At 42.3% G+C, this 26,665-nt stretch overlaps 2 protein-coding genes across 2 annotated transcripts; both read left to right on the top strand.

Annotated features, from left to right (window-relative positions):
• Positions 1-6,230: 6,230 nt before the first annotated feature.
• LOC127307441 (uncharacterized) lies at positions 6,231-16,696 on the top strand. The gene is made up of 18 exons (XM_071822243.1): positions 6,231-6,477; positions 6,597-6,694; positions 6,823-6,909; positions 6,982-7,129; positions 7,237-7,611; positions 10,162-10,485; positions 10,601-10,698; positions 10,794-10,880; positions 10,954-11,101; positions 11,186-11,536; positions 14,212-14,354; positions 14,436-14,627; positions 14,732-14,822; positions 14,904-15,033; positions 15,469-15,576; positions 15,647-15,731; positions 15,977-16,060; positions 16,228-16,696. The coding sequence occupies exons 1-17, from the start codon at positions 6,340-6,342 to the stop codon at positions 16,026-16,028; spliced, it is 2,655 nt and encodes an 884-aa protein (XP_071678344.1). The 5' UTR covers positions 6,231-6,339; the 3' UTR covers positions 16,029-16,060; positions 16,228-16,696.
• Positions 16,697-24,038: 7,342 nt separating this feature from the next.
• LOC127310360 (uncharacterized) lies at positions 24,039-25,226 on the top strand. The gene is made up of 2 exons (XM_051341042.1): positions 24,039-24,229; positions 24,776-25,226. Exons 1-2 carry the CDS (start codon positions 24,039-24,041, stop codon positions 25,224-25,226), a joined length of 642 nt encoding a protein of 213 aa, XP_051197002.1.
• Positions 25,227-26,665: the final 1,439 nt, after the last annotated feature.

Here is a 26,665-nt window from a genome sequence, read left to right as displayed (position 1 = left end):
ATAGAAGGTAGGGTTGTTTGCACCTATTAGCATCAATTGCATTGTAGCTTATTGTATCTGTGAGAAGTGGATCAGCAGCCACTAGCACTTGGTCGGTGATGTTGCTGGTCACCTCAGGTATTATTATAAGTTAAAAGAAGCCTCCTTAGCATCACTGTTAACCCAAAAGAACCACTTACTTGTGCTATGGACTGTCACACCTTAGCTTCCGATGATACCAATTGTCTTGAACATCACCAGAAGCCACTTTGGGAGGCATAGTCGTCCACCTCAAGCGAACCCATGAGTAACCGTAAGTGGTTTCTACCTTTTTCTACGCCGTGTTACATATATAGGTTGACTTCCTATAAGGAGACATGTGTGGACAAATTAAGACATCTCCGGAGATATCACGCAACCAAAGACTCGACCAAACTCTGTAAGATGAGATTTTGATAGATGACGAAAGAAATAGTTCCTGTCCTCTGCATTATCGGGTATACCGCTGTATACATACATGGTCTACGCTATTACTCAAATATTAAGACCACAAACCCAATGCAACATATGCAAGAGGGGAGTCCACTATATGCATCTAGTCTCTCAAGCGTTCCCAGTGGCAATTCATGCACAATAGAGGCTTGGTTGGGCAATACTTGACATGGCAGCGAAGTGATGACAATCAAACTGCACAATGTCCAAAATTGGGTGAAATGCCCAGTAGCAAAAGTACTATAGTAGCCCTCCTACTCTTAACCTTCTACGGGGTGCTTCTTACCGTTGCCTTGTACTAGCCATATCAGTACATCACTCTATGTCCATGTCATTTTAGGAAAACCAGCTGTCATACAGATAGTCGTTTCTGATTACCAAAACTCATTATTCACTCATAATGAGAGAGTACCTGTGGAGTACCTGTTATTGATCGTCTATGTTACTTATTATTCACTCATACAGATCGTCTACGTTACTGATGTGGGCATACCTTATTGAGTGCCTTATTGTTGTACTTGATTCCATACAATCGGAGGCCCATGAAGCCCACGAAAGGAAACACCGTTCACGTCACACTAGAAGCCCATGAGCTAGACGTAGAGACTAAGGAAAGCCCATACAAGGAAGATACTAGTTTGTATACGCCTCGAATAGCGTGGCACCCAATACCAGGCCTCCTATATAAAGGCTAAGGCTAGAAGGGGCCTCCGAGAAGAGGCTAAGCAATCCCAGAACACAACATCATGCAACACAAACCCTAGCCTAGCTAGACCATAGCTAATCTCGGCGACATTGTATTATCATCAATACAAACCACAAGCAGCACGTAGGGTTTCTCCTCTGGAGGCATGAAGCTGGGTAAAACCCTCGTTGCCCCCATGTGTCTTGTGTTTGTACACCACCGAAACCACCATCATGCCGCTTTGCTTAAAACCAAGTCCATCATGTGTGGGAATTGTCGTGGTTACCCCCACGTTAAGTAGTGCTCATTAATTTAGTTCTTACAAGTTTGCTCATGTTTATGCTCTCTTTCCTCGAAATACCAAAAGGAGTTCGGAAGAGGTTGAATTTTTTTAGGTCTCATTTTTTCTGGCAAAGTGATGGGCATAAAAAAATATATGGATTGACAAAATGGAGTATGATATGCAGGCCCAAAGAGTGTTAGAGTTAAAGAATAAGAGTCTACTTAGCAAATGGTTATATAAGCTAATGAATGAAAACGGCATGTGGCAAGAGTTGCTACAAAAAAAATCTTAACTCTAATCTTTATCTCGGGTTTCAGCATAACCAACTAACTCACCATTTTGGAAAGGCTTGATGAATGTTAAAGATGAGTTTTTCGGTAGAGGTTCTTTTGTGGTTGGCAACGGCCAGAATGTTTGTTTGTGGGAAGATAGGTGGTTAGGTGATAAACCCTTAGCTGAGGACTACCCGACTCTTTACAACATTGTCTATCATAAAAATGTAACGGTGGCAAATGTGATGGGATCAAACACCTTAAATATTGGTTTTAGGCGCATGCTGAATGGCAAGTGGGATAGAGGGACACATATGTTACATAGACTCATTCTGGTGCAGCTAACAGATAGTGAAGATGCTTTCAAATGGAACTTTAATTCATCGGGAAAGTTTTCTGTTAAATCGATGTATATGGATCTACTTAATGGCCACACGTTTTTTTCTTAAGAAATATATTTGGAAACTAAAAGTCCCACTCAATATCAAGATCTTCATGCGGTTTCTACGTAAGCAAGTAATTCTTACTAAAGACAATCTGATTAAAAGAAATTGGAAGGGATGCAGTAAATGTTGTTTTTGTAATCATGTGGAGACAATTCAACATCTGTTCATATCTTGCCCTTTTGTTAGAATGATTTGGAGGGTTGTTTTTATGAGTTTCAATATACCCCCACCTTTGAATATTACTAACTTGTTTTGCAATTGGTTAAATGGGGTATCCAAACAAGATAAAGCCCATATTAGAGTTAGTGTGTGGACTTTACTTTGGGCGATATGGAATGTTCCCAATGATTTTACCTTCAACCAGAAAACTTCCTATCATTTTTACAGGTTATTCCTTTAGCAACCCACTAGATCCATATGTGGTCCTATCTCCAACCGGTGTAGCAGCGTTAGGCTACAGATTTTAGGGGCAACCGACTGGCAATGGTAGCACGGGATTTTTACAGCCAGTGCCATTGACGAGTTGATCTATGATGCTGCATAGGCGCTTCATGCTACTTTTTATTTTTAGATGGCTCCTTTTTATTGAGACCTTATGTAATAAGAGCTGTGATACTCGGTTTGTACTGTTGCTTTATATCAATGAAATAAAGATGTATGCATCAAGTGATGCAGTGGCTGGAGATGCCCCATTTCGAAAAGAAAATGGAACTTGGCTGAATTTGGCCATGTGTGATGGTAGCGCAATCGTGTGACCTAAAAATTTCCACGACGACCGAAATCTCGTGTTTTCCAATTTATTCCCTCCGACTTAGCTTTGTCCTATATCTAGACCTATTTTAGTTATAGAAACACTCGTAGTTAAGAGCAACTCCAACAGAGACGATATATCGCGCATGCGCTAAAATAACCGTTTATGTACAGCGCGCGTGGTCGATTTGCACTCTTAGTAGACCCGTTAAAATTGTGTGCGCTGTAAATCATTTTTCACGCAGCATTTTGCCTCCGACGACCCAAAATTAGCGCTTCCACTCGGCGCGCTATTGTTGTGGCTCGGGCGCAAACAACCTACCGCCGCCCGGAAACTTCCCCCACGCCCTTGATTCCCCTTCACCTCCGCGCGGTCGTCGGCGGTATTTCGATGATGGACGGGTCCTCAGGCACTCCGTCGACCCCCCTACTCGGCGCTCGCGGCAAACCCTAATGTCGTCGCCACCGTCCGCCCGCGTCCTATTCGTGTCGCCGCGGCCGAACTCACAGACCGGCACTGCGCCGCCCGATGCCACACCTTCTGCACCGCTGCTCACGTTGAAAGGAAAGGTCCGAGCCTCCAAGCGTCTGGCCGCCGCTGCTGCGGAGGGCGCCCAAACGTCGGTCAAGGAGGCGGCAAAAGGAAACCTGTAGGTCGTCGCTCTGCTCGACCTCCTGCACCGAGCGCACCACAACAGCCAGCGCCACCGACTAGAGCGGCTTTCAGCGCGCGCAACCTGCTCGACCAAGCGACAACAAGGTAAAAAAAAGTCTTCTTTTTTGTTGTAGTCAAGATAGATGAGTGTAGACAATGATAGATGAATGTAGACAATGATGTGTTAATTTAATTGCAATGTAGTGTTTACATGAATGTTGGCTCTTCTTTCTCACACTCCAATTTCGATGAAGAAATTGGGGAAGAAGAAGAGGAGTATGTAGTGGATGAGCATGGTGAGGGTTTGATTGAACCGCCGAGAGGAGGTAGGATGGCCAACTACACCATGGAGGAGGATAGGTTGCTTTGCCAAACATGGTTGCATATTGGTATGGACCCGGTGGTTGGCATGGACCAATCAAGAGATACCTACTGGATGAGAATGAAGGACTGCTTTGATGCACACAGCCCAAGTGACAATGAGCGCACCGATCATTCTCTTCGGTCCCGGTGGAGGATCATCAACACCGATTGTCAAAAATGGACGGGTGCTTTGGCGGCGGTTGATGTGCACTCAATCTAAGTGGCACGGGTGAAGTGGATACGGTAAGTTGTTTCATTGTGTGATACTATCTTGTTTTGTTGATGCACATGTTTGTTCTTATCTATGACTCATTCTTCTGTTATGTTCACAATGTAGATGACCATTGCTCAAATTTTTGTTTAAAGATGAGGGGAAGGGAAACAAGAAGGGTAAGACAATTATAGGCAAGTCATTTGTGTTGCACCATTGCTATGAAGAGCTGGGAAATGAGGAAAAGTGGAAGAACCGTGATGAGATGGACGTGCACACATAAGGGATGAATGTAGCCACCGAAGCCACCACTATCATAGATGATGATGCATCAAGTGATGACAACAAGAAGAGAAGCTCCACTCCACACTTGGTTGCCAACACAAGAAGGCCCTTGCTTGGAAAGAAGGCCCCCAAAGAAATGAGGGGGGAAGACCGGGGATGAAGATCTAGCAAAAGCTATGGAGGCAATGGTGGCTGCAAGGCAACAAACAAACGAGGATACGAAGGTGGCTAGGATCTTGGAGGCTAAGGCCGAGGCCGAGGCGCGGGCGGTGGCATTGGAGGAGAGGATGACGGCAACCGAGGAGAGGAAGTTGGCATTGGAGGAGAAGAATGTGGCCAATGAGGAACATCAACGCCTAGTGGAAGAAGAGAGAAAGCTCTTTTGTATTGACACTTCCAACATGGATGAAAGGCAAAATGAGTACATAAACCTTGCTCGCGATGAAGTGTTGGCAAAAAAAAGAATGATGGCAAACTACTTGAAGAGCCAAAGTGATGGGAAGAATGCACCGATGAGTGGCTATGAGGCATGGGTGGCCATGGAGCTATGGAGGTATAGGAGCACCACCGTTTCCATTTGGAGGAATGGGAGCACCACAATGGAGGTTATGGAGGCATGGGAGCGCCGCGCGGAGGCTATGGAGGCATGGGAGCGCTGTGCGAAGACTATGGAGGCATGGGACCGCCGCATGGAGGCAATGGTGAGATGGCTCAGATGGGTGGCATGGGACATGGATGGATGAGTGCATCGATGGGTCAAGTTGGAGGTATGGGTGGCATGGGAGCACCGCCGGGGGATTCATGGCCTCCTTGGTGGATCCACCACCTTCTTACCAATGTTGATGCCTATAGAGATTCGTCGGTTCATGCTAACCCCACCATCCAAAAACTCCGAAGAAGATGTTGACAAATGATGTGTTTGTGTGTGTTTGAGTCAAATTTGTGTTGAACTTGGTTGTGTAAAACTATCCTTTTGCATTTGATTGTCATGAATTTGAACTATGCTATCTAGATTGAGATTTGGGGATTTTTAAAGCAATTTATTGGTCTATTTATTTTGACTTGTTTGATCTTGTTGATCATTGTAGTTTGTGATGAAAATTATTTGCGCCTGCGACACCTACAATATTTTAGCGCCTCTAGTAGAGAAGCGTTTTCTGCGCGTTGCGTTTTAGCTTTTCTGGTGGAGGACAAGCGGTCGCCACACGCTAAAATAGGATCTAACGTGATACAACTCTTATTTTAGGACGGAGAGAGTACCAAAAAGAAAACATTCATGTTATTTAATACTCAAAAGAAATGCTAATCAATTTAATACTCAAAAGAAAGGGCTAGATTAGCGAAAAGTGTATTTGGCACATGAGCACCAGTGCTCCTGATTTTTAAAAATCATATTTTTTGGATTTAAAAAAATATAAAATTAAATACCCACATACATATAAACATTCTGAAGGTACGGTAGAAATTTCGAAGAAAAATATGTTATATTTTAAGCTATACAAAAAAGACAAATTTCTGACAAATATATACCTCTATACGTAGCCACAAATTTGTTTTTTTCCTGTAGCTCAAAATACAATGCAATTTCTACCGAAATTTTACATGAATATTCAGAATATGTGTATATATTTATAGAATAAATGTGATGATTTTTTGAAATACAGAAATTCAATTTTTAAATATTTTAAAAATCGAGAGCACTGGTGCTCATGTGCACCAAATTTGCTTCCACCTAGATTAGCGGAATGGTTTGCGGGTTTTATTTTTGAGAATGATTAGTCGTTTATTTTAGTACGCCCTTTCTTTTGAGTGTCTGCTGGAGTTGGCCTAACAGAAGAAATCGCAGTAGAAGTCTTCCGGCTTATCGAGCTTCTTCATTCGTCCCTACAACTTCTCCTCTTTCTCGAGAACATCTTCCATGGGGAGGAAGGGCGCCGGCGGTGAGCAGATGAAGAAGGTCAAGGATGCGGCTCCCAGGAAACGCAACCCGTGCCCCGGAGTCCGTTTGGTCGGCGGCCGGATCTATGACTCGGAGAACGGGAAGACCTGCCACCAGGTGAGCACCTGTCATCGCCCATCTCCTCCATTCTGGATCTGCAAATGCCTGTGCGCTGTAGGTCATTCTGTTGGGGCGGATTTGGTTGATTCATTGTCGTTTTTGTTACCCGCCCGCAGTGTCGTCAGAAAACAACGGACTTCGCGGTATCTTGCAAACAGCCGCAGAAGAAGGGTCTCTGTCCAATCCACTTCTGCCACAAGTGCCTTCTCAACAGGTTAAGGAAATTCTTTTCACTTCTTTCTCAGGTTTAAGCCATCATTATATATCTCCATGGTCGGGCAAGCGGTAGAGCCTCTTGGTCTGATCTAATTTCCTTCGAATTATTGTCATGTCATTGTTTAGGTATGGTGAGAACGCTGAAGAGATGACCAAACAGGAGGCCTGGACCTGCCCCAAATGCAGGGGCATCTGCAACTGCAGCTTCTGCAGGTGTGCCAAGCAAAGCTGATGCTCGATTATTGTGGAATTTCTTGCATATTCTTAAATGGTTTTGGTTGGCAGAAAAAAGAAAGGGGACACGCCGACGGGAATACTGGCTCATGCTGCCAAGGCATGGGGACACTCATCTGTCCATGAGTTGCTAATCAAGGGCTCGGACATGGTGGCTGCTGCACAGACGCTGACATCACTCCCTATGACGGCCAAGAAGGTAAGTTTTGCTTGCCAATTCTTGGGGAGGCAACTTGCTTGGCAATTCTCTTTCGTATAATGTGACTGCTCATTCTTGTTGATCTGTTTTTCTGACCCCTTTGTTAGGAACACAAGGATGGCAACCCAAAGAGGGCCCTAGGGACAGATGACACTACTGATGGATTGTTGGCTGAAGGGGATGAGAATATAGGGACTGATCTCAATGCATTTCCATCTGTTCCTGTTAACAAGAGACTGAAGAAGGGCAATTGCAGGGTAAATAACATGACTGCTTATAAGAAGTTCCCTGTTGACATTAAGGGTGATCCTCAAATCCGAAATGAGAGCACTGATGTTCTCAAGACCAAAATTGAGCTACCCATAGCTACTCCAGTCACTAACATTTTAGGGACCGAGCTGGACGCAAACGATGTTGGTTCTGCAATTCTGTTTTATGAATTCTGCCGCACATTTGGGGAGGTTCTAATGGCAAGCAAGCAATAAGGATAGTCTTTTAGCTTTTACTTCCTTGGTCATTGTTATGTAAGTGTTGTTTACAATGCTAGAACTAAATGCAAGTGATAGCAGCAGCTTCTTCTATTTATTTTTACTTTATCCTATGTTTGTTCCCCCCTCCTGTTTGCTGCACATGATGCCTATTCATGTTTTTCTTTTCTCTGGTTTATTAACACTTAGTTATGTGCATGCCGTACGTTTTAACTACTACCCCTGTCTAAAAAAATGTCAAAAATTTATCTAAATTTAGATGTATCTAAACACTATTTAGTGTGTATCTAAACACTATTTAGTGTGTATCTACATTTAAATTTTTGACATTCTTTTATGAACGGAGGTAGTAATATACTATCTTTGCATGCCTCAGTAAAGTAATAATAGTCCGGAGGTTGGTATGTAGACTAAATCTGGTTCGCATGACAGGGACGTTGTAATGTGAACTCCTAGCAACCTTTTAATCTTTGATTACTCCGTTGAAATCTCTTAATGCAGTGATTTATATGTGGTTGAATCATGTTTTCTTCTTTGCATGACTGCATTGCAATGGTTCAATCGATTCCAATGGATAGTAGACTGCCGAATGCCATAAACTTGCACCGATTTTGACAAGTCATGTAACAAAAGTCTATTGAATTTCTTTTTAGTTGTGTGCACTATGCTTTTTAAAGATTTCATACTTAGCTCATGTCAGCATTCAATAAAAATTAACTTGTTGCAGTGCACGGGTAACTATCCTAGTTTTTCATATGAAAATGCCTTTTGAGGGTATAATATGATTTTTCCATGGAAAAGTCATTTAGAACAACTGACTGACGGATCCGCCGGTCTGGTCGTCTCGCCGCGCTGTCGAAGGAGTCTCAAGCCTCACCTGCCCCATCTTCTTTGTACCGTTTCACATAAGGAAAAAAAAGTCGAAGGATGCATAGGCAATGCCCAGTTTGATGTGGGCCAACCAGATGGCCGAGCGTCGCTGCTGCCATGCATCTCGTTGCCGGTCTCCGCCGTCATGCGTCAATGGCCGAGCGCCGTCGTTGTGTGTCTCGGTGTCGTGCGCCGAGAGCCGTCGTTGTGTTGCGGATGGTGGTGTCGCCATGGTCGACGGTGGTGGAGATAGATTTTGGGGAATTTTGTTGATGATACATGTGCTCATTTTTTGTGTGCTAGTATGGGTAAAGTGCTAGAATGTTTAATACGTATATGTTTCAAATAGATTGCACAAATGTTACAATCATCATGTAATGTTGGATAGGTTAGGCAAAAATGTTGAATGTTATACGGAGAAATATTGTAGAACAATGTTGGAGGTTTGGGATTTTTGGGATGTTTTACTGGGAAATGTTGTAGAACAATGTCGGTTGGGCAAAAATGTTAGATGTTTTACTGATAAATGTTTCATTTTGGATTTTTTGCTCCTAAATTTCACAATTTTTTCTTTCGAAAATACAACCTGGATGGTGTATTAATCATATAGTAGAATAAAGGCCAAGATAACCGATACAACGCTACAACCCCCACTAACTAGGCTACAACTCCACGTACACACCATAATACATTGCCAACGGCAAACAATGGATCCTCTACACACTCAATGATAAACGGCCCGCCTTGCCCAACCTCTAACCACAAATGGCGAGATGAAGGAGCACATGGTTTCAAGACCGCGTAACGAACCAAGCAAGACACCACTAAAGCTCAACCTCGACTCCAAGGCTATCCGGACCAACGTACCTCCTCTCATGCGCTTAGAGGAGACGGTGAGAAGAAGGAAGGGTCTCGAGGACTAGGGAAAGATGCCGATCCAGATGCGTCCACCATGTCGTACATTGAGCCCTCGAAGCCCAAGCCTTGGGCATCAACCAACACCGACAACGCACCACCTCGCCCAGTCTCCAATTGTCGCATCGGCCTCACTTAGATGGTCAAGACAACGTATTCAAGAGGATAACAACACCATGGCGCCGCCGGCAACCGAGGGGAGGGACGACATGAGGACATGGCCACGCTTGCAACGAGGAAACAACGCCCGCAAACATCACCGTGGTCAGCATCGGCCACCACCGAGCAGGGCTTTCACCCCAGCCATACACCATAACCCAATGCAGTGGCGACCGGAGATGGGGACGATGGTAAAATAACGGTGATGTTTGCGGGCGTTGTTTTTTATTTTTATTTTGAGGGAAAGCCACCACGTCAACTTTATTAATTTTTCTTATTTGTTTAGGGACCGATGTTACATACACACAAAAATTGCTACACGTGAAACAGTTTTTGTTACGTGATCGAACGCTGTGGAATTTAATCATCGGATGGTTCATTAGGCGGCTGATGTTCTGCAAATACTCGTGTGTAGACGAAGGCAACAACCTTTGGCCCGTCACTAAACCCGAAAAGTGAGGACGAGCTGTGGGAGGGAAAACATTGGGCGAGGGGGGGAAAGGGCTTGAATAGTGGCGAGAGGGGGAAATTTCAAAATTTCGGGGCAATTCACTGGCGGCATGCCACCCGCTCTCTCCTGACGCCGCTGCTATGATCTGACCTGACGCTTCCGTTCCCAAAATTTATCACATCCAACACCACAACGGAGGAATTCCTTCCGGCTTCCGCACCCACCCAAGCCTCTTGAGCTTTCCTCACTTCTCTCTGCCCCTTCTCCCCTTCCTCCAGCCCATCTCCATGGGGAAAAAGGGCGCCGGCATCTCCATGGCGAACAAGGGAGCCGCCGGTGAGGAGAGCGTGGTCCTGCCGGAGCAGACGCAGGAGATCAAGGAAGCCGCTCCCAAGAAACGCAACCCGTGCCCCGGAGTCCGTCTGATCGGCAAACGGATCTATGACCCGGAGAACGGCAAGACCTGCCACCAGGTGAGCACCTGCTGTCGCCCATCTCATCCGTTCTGGATCTGCAGATTCCCTTTGGGCCACCGCTGGGGACGGAGGATTTGGTTGATTCATTCTTGTTTTGGTCATCCGCTCGCAGTGCCGTCAGAAAACAACGGACTTTGCGGTGGCTTGCAAGCAGCCGCGGAAGAAGGGGCTCTGTCCAATCCACTTCTGCCACAAGTGCCTGCTCAACAGGTTCAGGAATTTCTTCTCGATACCTTCTCACTCGAGCAAGCGGAGCCTCCTGGCCTGATCTAATTTCCTTTGGATTGTCTTCATGTAATTTTCAGGTATGGTGAGAACGCTGAGGAGATGACCAAACAGGAGGCCTGGACCTGCCCCAAATGCAGGGGCATCTGCAACTGCAGCTTCTGCAGGTTTGCCAAGCAAAGCTGATGCTCCAGTATTACAGAATTTCTTGCAAATTTCTTATCTTGTTTTGTTTGGCAGAAAGAAGAAAGGGGAGACGCCGACAGGAATACTGGCTCATGCTGCCAAGGCATCGGGCCACACCTCTGTCCATGATTTGCTAGCCAAAGGCGAAGACATTGTGGTTGCTGCACAGGCGCTGTCATCACTCCCTGCCAAGGCCAAGAAGGTGAACTAGTTTTGCTTGGTGATTCTCTGCCGTATATCGTGATTGTTCAGTATTGTTCATCTGTTTTGCTGCCGCCTTTGTCAGGAACAAAAGGAGGGCAACGCAAAGAGGGCCCTAGCAAAAGACGATGCAACTGATGAATTGTTGGCTGAAGGGGATGAGAATATTGGGACTGATCTCAATGCACTTCCATCTCTTCCTGTCAAGAAGAAACTGAAGAAGAGCAGCTGCAGGGTAAATAACTTGACTGATGATGAGGTCCATGTTGACATTAAGGGTGATCCTCAAATCCTCAAGGAGAGCACTGATGTTCTCAAGCCCAAAGTTGAGCTACCCACAGGTACTCCAGTCACTAACATTCTAGGGACGGACCTGGAGGCCGACGATGTTGGCGCTGCAATTCAGTTTCTTGAATTCTGCCGCACATTTGGAGAGGTACTTATGGCAAACAAGTAATAAGGATAGTCTTTCACCTTTTACTTTCCTGGCCATTGTTATGTAACTGCTGTTCACCCATGTTAGAACTAAATGCCAGCGATAGCAGCAGCTTTTTGTATCATTGTCACTGTGTTCTATGTTTGTTCTTTTAGTAGAGCTGCCAGCTTGACCTTCTCCTAAATGGAAGTGCGATAGTCAATGCTAACATCTATTTAGGAGAAGATCATGAGCTTATCCCTAAGTTTATATTTGTTCATGCAGACTATCACATTGAGAAAAATATGTTGGTTATCAGGATGCATGTGCATGCTAGTGCCCACATCTGTAATGATCTGCATGTGTGTTTGTCTGTTTGACCAACCACCAGAAAATAACATATCATACATATTTAATTCATCATATATCTCGAACAAGCATCATCAACAATTGTATACATATAAATATATGAGCAGGTGAAGTATGGAATCATATTTTGTTGCATTGAGCCATCAACTCACTTCTGAATCTGCTTTGCTCAAGATTGTCATTGTGCTCATGGATTTCATTGTTGGAATGTCTAGAATCGCAGTACTGTTCTTATTCTGTCTTGTAAAAAGAAAAATAGAACTGAAACTTTTAAAAAATCTCAAACCTTGGTTTTCATGCAGTCGGACAAACTAGGCATAGCATGGGACAAAGTGTGGCTTTGGGGAAATTTGTTTATGGTCCAAAGTAAAGAAAATAATGGGCTGGATCCATATTCATGTTTGGTCTGTTACTTGTCAGGCCAAATTATGCACCATTGGCATCTAAGTTAGAAAGCTATAGTATGTAATATTTTACTTATTACTCCATCTGTTCTCTTTTAGTCTACATCTTAGACTAAAATTTTGTTCCATATTAGTTATTTTAGCCTTGTAATCAACAACAACACAGAAAACAAAGCAATTCTACTGTCTCTATTGGATGCCATTAATTTTAATGTAGCTTGGATTGCTTGATATCAAAGTAGAAGTATTAAATGACCTGGTAAATGGTCTAAAATTTGTAGAGTGTAGACTAAAAGAGAACGGAGGGAGTATATTGCAAATCATTCTTTATTATTCTATCTATGCCTGGTATGCTTGCAAGAAGTGTCATAATTCTTGTGTAGATGAATGGACTTATATTGCTGCAATAATACATTCTAGATAGATGTGTTTTATGGCTTATTTTGAAAGCAATAAATGTGAAGTAAAGCTGTTCATCTTAATGGGTACAACCTATAGTGAAATGGCAATGATGAAAATGATGTATGGGCTTGTTCTATGTATATATATGATCTAATCTTGACTTAAAACAGAAAGGAAAGTAAGTGTAGACAGTTTTTTTTAAAGAATATATCATATAAGTCTACATTATTGTGATTGTTTTTGAGAAAACGCAAAGGACCTTTGCGTTTCATTTCATTGAAAAAGATCAAACTTGTTTTACGTTCCTCCTAAGAGCATATTACATTTTATCGAAAAAAGATGCATATTACAAGGGGCACTATTGCGATTCATGCTCTGGCCCCCAATTAAGTTCCATCACTGGCCAGCAGCCCTCACGGGCATCCAGGGGAAGACATAATGGGTGTGTCTATAGTTTTTGGAGAGCGATAATGGTGTGGATATCTGTTGGCTTATTGCTTTCATTTGAAAATATTTGTGTACACATATTTTTTACCTAAATAAAAAACGTTGACCAACGGGGGATGCATCCCTTCCTTAGCTATACGTTGTTTGATAGATGAGACCTCTCCAGTCCGCAGATATCACCCTGTTTAGTCCAAGCGCGCTTGAGCTGCGACTCGAACCCAGGTGGGCTGGCTCAACACCGTGAGCTCTAGCCACCAAGGCAGCGCTTGGTTCTCTTTTTACTTACCTAAATAATGAAACAAGAAACACTTTTTCTAGCATAGCCTTCATGTTTTTATTCTATCGATATAATGCTATGCATCACTGATACGGATACATGTATCTGTATCGGGCCGATACGGATACAGAAATACGGCATTTTGAAAATGCGCGGATATAAGGATACGTTTTAATAGCTTTCTAAATTAGAAATAAATTTACACCAATACATTGATACAACGACATTTGGTATTGCCGCACAACCCCTGATTTCTCTAAAATAGTAACATGACTCCACAGTAGAACGTTAGGATTTGTAGCTTGCTCCTGGCTTGCTGGTTGCTGCTTGGCATCGGCTGCTTGCTGCAGCCGCCAGTCAAGCTTCTTGGCTCCTGCGCTGAGACGGAAAAGTTGTCGGGTCTCTACCAGCTAGGTCGCCAACTGCTGCTGGGTGCAGATCTAGTGGTGCCGGCGTGCCGCCACAAGAGGGAGGAGGCAGCTGTGTCGGGGTCTCGGGGGAGGGTGGGAACTGACAAGCGGAGGGTTAAAGGCATAGCTATTGTCCTGATAGATTCAAGAACTACATAGCATAATATTTGTTTGCTTCAAGCATTTCATGCTATCTTTGCTTGGTCCAAATCTCTAACGTGATGTATATTGTATTAAATTTGTTTCTTTGGACAACTTTTATTTCTGAAGCAATTTTCAAAACTCCTTTTTGTTTTCATAGTTTAACATGTCTTTTAGCGTGTGAATTTACTGTTACAAAATCATTTGTTTCCAAATGGAATTATGTAGACGATGATTTTTATACAGGTGCTTCAAATAAGGGAGGGACAACCAGAAAAGGTTCTACAAGTCATAACTGGAAGAGGTCGTCGTAATCGAGAGGGTTCCTTGGTTGTTTCTGACTTTCACATTAGTTTGCTCTCTGTCATCCAAGAAGACAGAGGAGAGAAGTAAATACCCTCCTATTTATGTTTCTGTGTTTTTCCCAACTCTGGTTATTAATTGGCTAAATGAGGTTGTTTTCTTCATAGCCCTTCAGATTATTCAAGTGACAGAGATGCTTGGATGGATGAAATTGGCAATTATATTAGTGAATCAACACTCATCTCAAAGGAATTGCCTCTTGGCTCTTTGGATCAAGGGGAACTAGAATACAAGAGTTTGAGCCCTTCTTTAAAGCTGCATGTATTAAATCTGTTGTGTGATGAGACCCTTTCTACTAGGTAAGTACCCCCTCCCCACCTCCACACAAACATGCCATATTTGCTGGAGTAGCTCATTTCACTATTTTACTTCTATAACAAGATTTTTATTTGACTTTTCTCAGTAAGTTGAGGAACTGGATCATCGAACAAAATGAAAATGCCACTGAGAGAAAGATTGCTGCTAAAGAAAAAATCCGTGCTGCAAAGGAGAAGGTAAGAGCTTGGGCAACCCTTTCTTTTATGCTTAGTCACATTTTTTTGCAGTAATAAATAACACTTTCTTTGGTTCCATAGGAAAAGGAGCTGAAAGAAAAACTAAAGACTGAGATGGCCAAATCAATGTTCTTGAGAAAAGGAGCAGAAATAAATAGTCTCATTGCTCAAATCAAGGAGTTAAACGAAGACAAAGAGGCAGCAGTAGATGGTTTGTACATCTTTCCATGTTATATTTGTTTTAGCTTTCCGCACATTCTTATTTCTCCATAAGTTTGCATTTTACTTGTTTACTATTCTGTGACTTTACAGCTTTTTCTTGAATTTGTGTTCAGCAATGTCATCACTTCATTTATGTGGGCATTTACTTTCAGTTTTGCTTATGTGGTGATAAGTTTTTAGTTGCATGTAGCCACGTGTATTGTTTTGAACATGCAATTACTAAAATAAATGTTTATGTTAGGCTCTTAGTATTTAAACATAACACTTGTTACCAGAGTGTTTATTTTAGGCTCTTTGTTTTCAAACATAACACCTCTTACCAGAGTGTGTACTTACAGCCCCCCTACGCTATCTATCTTATTCTCTACTGTGTTTAAGACACTGAATTAAATGTGTTTTGTCACGTGAATTGTGTCAACATTAGAGGAGAAGCTGGGAGGTTTAATCAGGGCGAAGCCTGTCAGGAAAGACAAAGGAGAGGCATACTGGAAGTTGGATGGCTATTATGAAAAGACAGCAATTATGCGCCAAGGTATGTTTGAAATTCTTGTGCAATACGGTTATTATAAAGTTAGTGACTACTAATATCATGTTTGTCCCAGAGTTTGATACAACAGCAAGCAATGACAAGTGGTTCATGTTCAATGAAGAGGAAGAAAAAGTAATTGGAGACCATCTAGCCCCAAGGTAAGGAGTTTACTGTACTAACATGGTTAGACGTCTCTACCTTTAATGAAGATGGTGTACTTCCTATTTAAGTAGCAGCAACTTTAGATGCGTTGACTTATCTAGCGAGCTTGTTTTTGTACGGTGTTATCATTGTTGGTCAAGCTGACTAGCAATTTTACTCCCTATGTGTGCATAGTAGTATAATAGTTCTTGTTGGCATGAATCATTTCTAACCTGTGTTCTTTTGCAACTTGTTGATATAGGTCCCAATTCCAGTGTAAAAATCCTACCCAGGTGACAGGTGTAGCGGTCTAGAGACCTCAAACTCCTGGTTCAGCTCGTCGAAGGTATTTATTTGGAACTTTGCCTGTTAGTTTTTCTTAGATTCAATGGCACAACACATTCCCATACAACTGAAACCAATCAAGTTTTAATACAATCACAGCATCACCAGCTGTGCAGTTCGTCTGCATTCAATAACTGACGCTGCATTACGATCTTTCTGTTTTGGCAGGTGCGTGAGCTGAGACCTGGGAGCGTTGTAGAGGGGATCAAAGTAGCTGACAATTTTTGCTGTAGGGAAGGCACCCAGTTGCTGAGCAGCCAACAACTATCTGAAGATGAACGCAGTCGCAGCGTTGGAACCTGAAGTTTGTGACACTTTTTGGCCAGACGGAGACTTAAGATAGTTTTTGCGAAACATTGCAACTGTTCCCTGCTTGTGCTGCTAGTTTAAGGGAGGTGTAGGAGTGTGCACAGCCTTGTGCGAAACTTGGCGTTGTCGTTTCAACGCTGCCTGGTCCCTTATCCTGGTGGTATAATCAATCGTTCCGTGGTATGCATGTAGCAACAAATTTGCAGGTTGGGTATTCGTGGATTGACTGCAGTCAGGGGCTATGCCCTTGTAAGCAAGCTGGTAGGACTGTCGCTGGTTCATATGCTCGTAGCTATGCAGTTTCAGATCCATCTTTCAATGTCGGTCATCTTCCCATACACTGTTGGTGGCCCATGGCTTTGGTTGTTTGTTTAGTTTTTGGCCCGGCAGCAAGGATAGGCCGTTGGTATGGGGACACGGGTGTGAATGGTGCCTGTTGGATTTCGGGGGACTTGTCGTCGACCTGATGGCAGAGAGAAAATAACAATCCCAAAACCCCACCTCTCCTCTCATTCTCACCCACCTCCACTAGAGTCCTTAGGCTGGTGCCAACGCAGGCGGTAGGAGGGGCGGTAGCACCGGCGCCGGGGCGAGAGGGAGGCGAGAGGGGGGCGAGATGAGAGTGCGGGGCGGTGGCGCGGGCGCCCGGCGGTAGCGCCCGCTACCGCCAGCTGCGCCGCCGCGCCCGGGGGCGATAGGGGGGCGACAGGGAGGCGGCAGCGTTGGCACCAGCGGGCGATAGGCGGGGCGAGAGGGGGGGGGGGGGGGGTAACGGCTAGCTGCGGTGGCGCGATCTGATTCGTCCACCTCAGCTAGCCGTTGGGGTAGCCGTTGCGGGTGTTTAGAGTAAAAGTATTGAGAGATGAAAACATTATTTAAATTATGATTGAGGGGTATATATACCCAAATAACAGCACCAATAAAGGCGGTTTACAAGGTTGTGTCCCTTCGAAGAGACACGACTGTTGGACAAAAGTAACTACCTAGTTAGCTTAAGACTTAAGCTAATCCTATTTCTAACACTCCCCCTTGGACAACGCCATTTCTTGAAAATCTCATGTGTAATCTTCAAGATCTTCTCGCATAGTCTTCTTACTTATATATGAGGATGTCCTTGTAAACAATGGTGCTCTTTGTAAATATTCATCATCTTGAAAGTCATCATCTTTAAAATGTCTCCCCCAAAAACCCTGTGGGAAAAATATGAGGAGAGTTGTATTTGATATGTTGTTAAAACTCCTTTAAACCCTTTGGGAAAAATAAGGAGAAAATAGTACAACATGTAAAGATTGTTGTCTCCATGAGAACTCATATGAGAAAACCTTAGAGAAGGGAAAAACCTCACGAATGAGTTTGGAGAACAATAAATATGCCTTATATACTTCCTTTAAAAACCCCAGTGGGGAAAATAGGAGGTACAACATATAAATATTGCAAAAAGTGCAATATGATGTGCCACCGAAAACTCCTTTAAAACCCAATAGGGGGGAAATAAGGAGAAAGCAATGTGACATATCTAGACACTTATATTTATATCTTCTCATTAAAAACCTTTTATGAGAAACCATTAGGGAAAACTCATTAAGGGAAAAAGAGTACAATATATATGATCTAATGATCATCACTGGTTATAATTTGGGAGTTTTACTCCCCGAACTTTGCAAATCTAAAAGTTGTCTCACACCAATCCATGAACTTAAATTCATGAGCGTGGGAATCTGTAAAACACTGTGAATAAATCTGTTAGATTTTCACATGATATGTTTGCAAAGTGTTTATCTCCCTAGTTTGAAAGATATTAATTGAACCCTGATGCATTTGAGCAATACAAGTGGTATTATCTGATAGATAATGGTGGGTGATTCTGTTGAATCTTAACCACATGATCTTGAATGTGTTCAATTATTATATGAAGCTGTTAGAGTCTATTTTGTATTCTTATTTTAGAAGACTCTTTCATTGAACTCAGTCTATGATATGGCATTTTCGGGATCGGGTAATTATAGCCAACGTAGATTACATGATGGTCAAATCTTGATATTCCTAAGAAAATTAATCAAGAACATTTGTGCCTTAAATATATCAGAGGATATTACTTACACCAACCTTTTAGTTGGGGTTTGCACTTAAAAGAAGTTGACAACAAAATATTTGCATTCGTGATGTAGTTTGTATTGAGATATGGAACAAGAGGTCCAATATCACTTCATCACTACTACAATGTATGAATGAATTTGTATCTATGTTAGGGATATTGTGACCATATATATCTTTGATTTTATTTATCCATATTTAATTTCTCCAAAATTTTATGGACATGTAAAGACTGATTGATATCTATTCCGAAGGAATATACTCAAGTTATAAACTTGGTTCAATCCAAATCTCCGTCTTGATAAGATTGTAAGGACCTTTCATGTATATTATAGACTTTGATGATAAAAGTATCGATATATACAAAGGTCATGTAGAATCCAATTAGGGATTTTGTTTATGACTGCATATAAGCAATCATTATTGTACGAGTAATCCTTTATAAGAAGGAGCTCTTATAGTCAATTGTACCACAAAATTTGTGTTTGACTATTTTAAGTCATAGAGTGACTTTTGTATTATTACACATATGTTGCTATTTATTTTGGATTTGGATTTATAAGTCTTAAGGACTTTAATATAGATATCCAAATTGAGTGACCCATATGATTATGTAATCACTACATCCATCAACTACATGGATAGTTTATTTATAACTGCCAATAATATTAGTATCGAAACGTAATTCCACTTATACCAATAGGGTATGTTACATCATATATAATTGATGTCAGGTCTCTGCGTGAACCCTTGCGCTACAAGCCTCACTTTATCACCACCTCATTGTTTTTTTTTGTTGTTAACAAAAATTCATTTCTCTTCCAGAGGGAAGGTGCTTATGAGGAATAGGTATTACGATGGTAAATACCTCCCTTGTTGAGTGAGTGCTATTCTTATTCAATTGCATCCTTCTAGTTGAACCAATATATGAGTGCATTAGGCACTCTGCCATGGACTTTGGTTCAGGGCCCTAAAGGTTTTAGCAATTTAAGAATAAATATTTGTCGACAAAATGTAGTCTTTGTTGTATAATTCTGTTGAATCGATAAGATTTGTGGAAATGTGATTAAAATATTTGAACTCCTCATGATTTCCCATAACAATGGAGTCAAGGTGTTTCGATGTCCCAACACTTAAAATTATGTGCACATTTGTGTTGGATTTGGATGATGAGCATCCACTATGTGTTATTCAACTTGAGGTTGAACTACATTTACTTGTTGAGGATATAATTTCCTCTGTTCCGCGGAAGCATGTGAGAATTTATATCTCATGTGGCCAATTTTCTCCCCCTTTTGCTCTCATTTCGGAGGAAAGTGGTTATATTAGGTACCTTCACTCTTTTTGGCACATTGTTGCATGCATAATATGATTTTGTGACATATTTGTCACGAGTAAATGTATGTGGCAGATTTGCAATGTGTTGCAAATTTATGACTGAACTTATCGTTCAGATTTTCAAGTACGTGAATATAAGGACTGAAAGTCTATGACATTTATTATTTATTTACCGGCATTCTTTGTGGTACTAATCTCCCCTAATGCCGAAAAATGTCGTTATTGCAAATGCAATCAGCGTACGGGCTATCAATAACTCCCTTGTTAGGGTCTTAAGGTATTTGACGGATAAACGATTATACCTTAGTTATTTATCACATAGATCCCAAATTGATGTGAGTGCCCATGATGTACGTTGGGGTGGTGATAACGGTATATAACCGTATTATCGCAGATGGGAAATACTTGTTTGATTTCCACGTACTTACTGCTAGGGGAAGCAGTATGATAAGCAGTTGTTGTGATCTGGATCAGATCTACGGCGTGTAAGACCGCATGTGTCCAACAATATGTTGGCATGTTAAAAATTTGTCAAAGTGGTCATTTAGTTAGTTTGATTCTTTTGATAAAGAATTTAGATACACCATTCTGGGTATGTACAAGAAGTACTTAGTAAAATCACAAATGCTTATGAAAATAATAATTGTATTGGTTTAACCAATAGGTTATTGATATTTTGCCCTTAATTTGATAATTTGAGCAATTAATTTAGTAAAATCATGGGTTTGTGGAGATTAGAGACCCACATAAGACCATCCATTAAAGTGTATATGAATACCATGAAATAATTATATGACCCAGATAGTTGTGAATAGTCCACATGTATCTTCTTGAATAAGTTCAAGAAATTTGAGCGGAGTGTGAGAGACTTATAAAAATAATTCTCATGACACATTAGGTGCTTATAACATCTGATGATTTGAGAATTTTGCAACTTTTAAGTTGTGAACAATGAAATTTTCACTAATTTGTTTTTCCGCATTATCCCTATAATGGGTGACCAAGGCGATTATGACAAATCTTAAATTCATGAAGATCCAAAATATTAGTTTCTACACAACAAAGTTTAGCATGAATTTAGTTCATACATTGAAATGTCATGTATGAGAAACATGATATTAATGGACAACATACCACATATGGTAGCATAAATATGGGCTTATGGGGATAGGTATGAGACTAAACAAGGTCTCCAAAATGTCTTGGGAATTTCATTCCACAAGAAAACTATTATTGCAAAGGAGTGTATCTCCAACCGGACTAGGCTTATGTTTTCTTCATGATGAAGATTATAAGTACAATCCCTAACAAGATTATAGTACGGTGTTTCTTGAAGTGAGCTTCAAAATTACCCCGCTTAACTCGTAGATGATCAAATTGTGGAATAACCCTACCAAAAAGCTTGGGAATTGAGATTTCATATGTGTAATGATTCATACAATAACATCTTTGATAATCTTGAGAGTTATCTTATCCCTTTGATAGATCCACTATGTTTCTGCTTGTCATTTTACCTCCACTTTACATTCATTTCTTTTAGTTCTTTTCAATACCATTGAGATTCTTAGTATTATGAGTAATAGTTGAATTTCAGGTAGTGCTATATATCACCCGTAGGGTGTATCTAATGATTCTATATAAGAAGACATCATATAGCCTGAAATAAAGACGATAATGTTTTTACATTACCATCAAAGTAGGATGTAAAGTTCATTGAGGTATTTGAATCAGGCTTATATTTGAAACTACCTAATCACAAAATATAAACTTGGAGCTGATTTTATAGACAACAGAAATGAATAACTACAGTGGATTAGAAATCCTCAAAAGGGAATGAGAACCTATTGGCATTGTGTTTATACAACAAATATCTTGTTGGTGGAGATTTAAAGAGGAATAGATATTTATCCAATTTCTCTCATCTATTTGAGTTAAGTGAATTCCTTTGATGGAGATTCTAGCCCCGCATGAGATGATCATGCAACTCATTTATTATGATAGTAAATAAGTTTATGAAAATGCTTCGATTGAGCATATTTATGGTCGAGGTAATTCCTTAATGACCATGGAGTAGACATTCAATATTGAGATATTAAATGATACTTCTATCAATGCTTTGGAGTTCTTACCCAAAGTGATGTGAGATCTTAAATTAATTGCCAAAACATAGATATGTATTTTCATATTGGTTATTTATGGTGAATATAATTATCACCATATAATGGAGAACCTATAGTAGTTTTGTGAGAAAACTCAATTAGTGTCATGTATGATGGATCTTGTCTTGATATATATAAGACACTACAATAGTATTTCATGATATAGACTCCTTAATTTTATGTAGCACCAATGGAATAGAAGCATGAAATGATGGTGCATGAATTTGTTTTACTATGATAGTAAAATATATTTGGCAAACAAAAAAATGCTCTAGAGGAACAATTTGAATATTAAGCTGATGCTTCTATGCCATATATGTGCGTGTGTTGATCTCAAATAGTAAGTTAACACAGCCAAGGTAACCTCCATATTTATGGAGTATATCTCAGTGGGACACATAGCCTAACATATGCTAGTATACATCTTATCCTAATACCTTGTGTCATACTTTGACATTAATATTTTTGGAAGAACACTTTTGGAAATGTCAAATTGACAAATTGGTACATCTCTTAGTAATGGAAAATTCTGCAATTTCCGCGGTCGATACCCATTACCTAGTGGTTCACAAATAAAATTTAAGATAGTCACATATTATGTTGGCAATTTTATCTTAAATTTCAATGAGAAAGTTTGCAACGAAAGTTACTAATTTCGGTTGCAAATAAAGTTTGTTGTACCAAAGTTGCATGTTATAGATAATTCTAGAGATAAATCAATTGAACATGCATCAAATCCTAAGAAAATAGTGTCTAGAATGTAAATGTGATCCCATTGCAAAAGTTTCGCCGCCCAAATCATGTATGTCAACTTATTGTAAAGGCCCGTGGTTGCTATATACAAACTAGATCTGATGACCTAAACCCAAAAAAAAATCTGAAATGAAATCTGTGTACAGATTTCCATGCGAAATATAGACAAGCCGACTAGCCGAGGGCTACAGGCATGGTACTGTACAGAAAATACAAGGGGTGAAGCTTATATCAAATCAAGTACAGTATCTGTATTGGATTGCAAAAATGCTGAAGGATAACCGGATAAGGTTCTCCTCTATCTCTTGTTAGTGCGGTTACTACCCGGAGGTGAATTTTCGCCAAATCCATTCTAAGGACGGAGGTGACACCGCCGCCGCGGGCCTCTGCAGCCACCACCTTCGCGAGGAGCAGGCCGCATCGTGCACCAGCCGTGGTCCGCGTTGCCGTTTCGCCGGGAGCCGCGGGCTCGAGTGCCGGCGTAACTTGGCAGCCGCGCTCGGAGGAGCGCCGCCGGGCGTGCTGCCCCTGCGCCGTGTCCGCCTTAAGCGGTCTTGCCGCGGGAACGAAGCGCCCACCATCATCACTTTACGGCGGAGGAGCACTGGTCTCCATGACGGGCTCGAGAGGAGCAGCGCCGGGAAGGGAAGCGGAGGCCGGTCGTGCGCAGCGCCGCACCACGAGGATGCGGTCCGTATCGGCCGCCGTCGCTCGTCTTGGTGCCCTGCCGAGTGCCGAGGACGGGCTGACGAGCACGTCACGGTGGGGACGGCGAGGCCACCGGCGATGTTGCCGATTGCAAACTGAATTTGATGCGGTAAAGCATCGTTTCCTTTTCTTCGACGGTGAGCGAAAAATCGCAGTTCCGACGCTCCGTCTCCGAGTTCTTCTACTCTGATCCTTGTTCTCCAGAGTAGATATTTTTTTTTGTGGCTTTTATGCTCTTGGCAGAGAAAAGTGCTGATAACGTGTTTAGAGTAAAAGTATTGAGAGATGAACACTTGATTTCATTGATGATTGAGGGGTATATATACCCAGCGAACAGGCACCAATAAAGGCGGTTTACAAGGTTGTGTCCCTTCGAAGAGACACGGCTGTTGGACAAAAGTAACTACCTAGTTAGCTTAAGACTTAAGCTAATCCTATTTCTAACAGCTGGCTCAAAAAATTTGAAAAAATGTCAAAAACCCCAAAATTTCATCCCCACCCCCTATAAATACCCCACATATGGTTTCACTCATTCCACACCTCACTTCATCTCCTCCACTCTCCATTTCCACTCCTCTCAACGCCATGTCTTCGTCTAGCAGCAGTTCGAGCGACGGAATGGAGGGTGATATGATCGGTGCATTTCAGGCGGAGTATGAGGAGGCGATGCTCAACGAGGAGGCGGAGCCAAGACGGCCGCGACGCCGTCGAGAGTTCATCAGGCGTGATCGTCTGGGTGCCCACGATCGGCTCTTCGAGGACTACTTCGCCGACGACTGCAATTATCCTCCGAGCTTCTTTCGACGAAGGTATCGGATGAGGCGATCCCTTTTTCTGCGCATTGTGGATAGATTGGGTGAATACTCTCCGTATTTCACCCAAAGAGTTGATGCTCTCAACCGTGCTGGTTTTTCTCCCCTACAAAAGTGTACTGCGGCTTTGCGTCTGTTAGCTTATGGAGCCGCTGCAGATACGATAGATGAGTGGCTTAAGTTAGCTAGACAAACTTCATCAGATTGTCTAGATAGATTTTGTGAAGGCATCATTGACTGTTACGGGGAACAGTTTTGCCGTCGACCAAATGTCGAGGATACTCAGCGTCTGTTAGCGAAAGCCGAGGAGCGTGGCTTTCCGAGCATGTTAGGGAGCATCGATTGCATGCATTTGCAGTGGAGGAACTGCCCAGTGGCGCATGCCGGTCAATTCACAAGGGGAGACATCAAACACCCTACCATAATCTTAGAAGCTGTTGCGTCGTATGATCATTGGATCTGGCATGCCTATTTTGGAGTGGCCGGGTCCAACAACGACATCAATGTACTCAACCAGTCGCCGTTGTTCACTGATGTGCTTAGGGGAGAAGCACCCATAGTGAACTTCACGGTGAATGGACATGAGGAAAACTATGGTTACTACCTTGCCGACGGCATCTACCCCTCCTGGCCGGTGTTCATGAAAGGTGTTACTCTTCCACAAAGTGAAAAGCATCGACTGTTCACTGCTGCTCAATCAGCTTGGCGCAAAGATGTCGAGTGTGTCTTTGGAGTGCTGAAGGCTAGGTTCAACATTCTAGCAGTTCCGGGACGCTCCTACTCGAGGCGTACTCTTGGGTTGATCATGCGTGCATGTGTCATTCTGCACAACATGATCATCGACGATGAGCGTGATATAAATTTGGAGAACATCTATGAGACAGTTGATTCCAATGTCGGTCCTGCGATACACAACCATGCACCACCAAGCCTAGCAGCCAGGATTCAGATGGACAACGAAATGAGGGACTCACCGATGTATACACAGCTCTAGCATGATTTGATTGAGCATGTGTGGGCTAATGCCTAGTATGTAATTTTTTCAAATTTTTATGTAATTTTTTTCAAATTTTTATGTAATTTTTTTTTATAATGTAATTGGTAACAATTTTAGTTGAATAAAATAATTTTCTTGCATTATTTTCAATGTTGTAATCTGAAAAAGAAATGCTAAATGTCGAGGAGAGAGAAAAGATGATGTGGAGGAGAGAGAGGTGAGAGCTGGCACTATAGCCCGTGCACTGGCACCGTGGGGTGAGAGTGGGGTGACAGTGAGGAAAAAAGCTGACGTGGCAGGCTATAGTGTGGTGATGCATTGGCACCAGCCTTAGATCTAGGGCCGGTTGGTTCCTCCCCTCCGCCCTGGTGGTGACTGGAGGCAAGTAGGGCGAGGGTCCCTACTTAATACAGTTGTAGAGTTAGGGAGTGCTTTGCTGGAGCTTTTGAGCCGAGTTCGGTGACCTAGGGTGGTGATCTTCTTCGCGGTGTTCCTATGGTTGGAGATGGAGCCGGGGATGGGAGGCATCTCCGATATCAATATGGCTTTGGTTCTTGTGCTAGATCCCAGGGAGGAAAGAAGATGTGCACGAAGGCTCTTGACACTGCATATGGGAGCTCATCATCGGTGGTGCATCGTTGGTCCAGGGCCGATATTCCGACGATTTCCATAGCCGAAGGGCGCATGCTCCGAGTTGGCCTTTGTCAAATCCATCTTCAACCTTGAGGCCAGAGCGTCATTTCGAGGCCCATCCTCAGCTCAGCGTAGCGTTTCAACATCAACTCTGACCCAGTGGTCTCATCCCTGGTGTTGGAGAAAAATGCTGCACTTCAAGGTTTTGTCTACGCGGCGGGGAAAGATTGAATTGTGTTTCTCTTCCTAGATCTAGAGCCCTTTTTGAAGTTTCTAAGGATTTGATTGTATTTTTTGTTATATTTCGAGATCCTCTTTGCATCTTGTAAACCACCGACGCTAATAAAGGAGCAATGCTATATCTACGAGGATATTATTACAGGATGCAACCTACGCGATTACATGGAGATTGGACAGAAACTACGACCCCTGAATTCACGGAAGACAAGTAGATTTGCACAAACCAAATTCATCCAGCAAATCCCGTAAGTATATCCCGTAAGTATCTCTACATAGCTCAAGGATTATTACTAATAAAGCAATGTCTCTAGGTCCTTAGGGGCCTTTCTTGGTTAAAAAAATAAAAAAAATCCAAAATAAAAAAATTTGTTGCCAGCCTGACCCTATGCTCCGTTACTGGCTTACTGCTAGGGGCGCCATTAGAGTGTATCCACCGGCACGGCCCATAGCGATTTGGGGGCCCGACGCGTTTTTGGGCCACAATGACGCACCAAATAAGTAGTCCGTCAGTTTTGGAGCCCAATACAATTGCCAGAAATCCCATGCCAACCTCTTTGCGTAGG

The sequence above is a fragment of the Lolium perenne genome, chromosome 6 (genome assembly GCF_019359855.2).
Source record: "Lolium perenne isolate Kyuss_39 chromosome 6, Kyuss_2.0, whole genome shotgun sequence".
NCBI classification, from domain to species: domain Eukaryota; kingdom Viridiplantae; phylum Streptophyta; class Magnoliopsida; order Poales; family Poaceae; genus Lolium; species Lolium perenne.
Note: the sequence above shows the minus strand (reverse complement) of the source record. Positions and strands in the feature narration are given on the sequence as shown.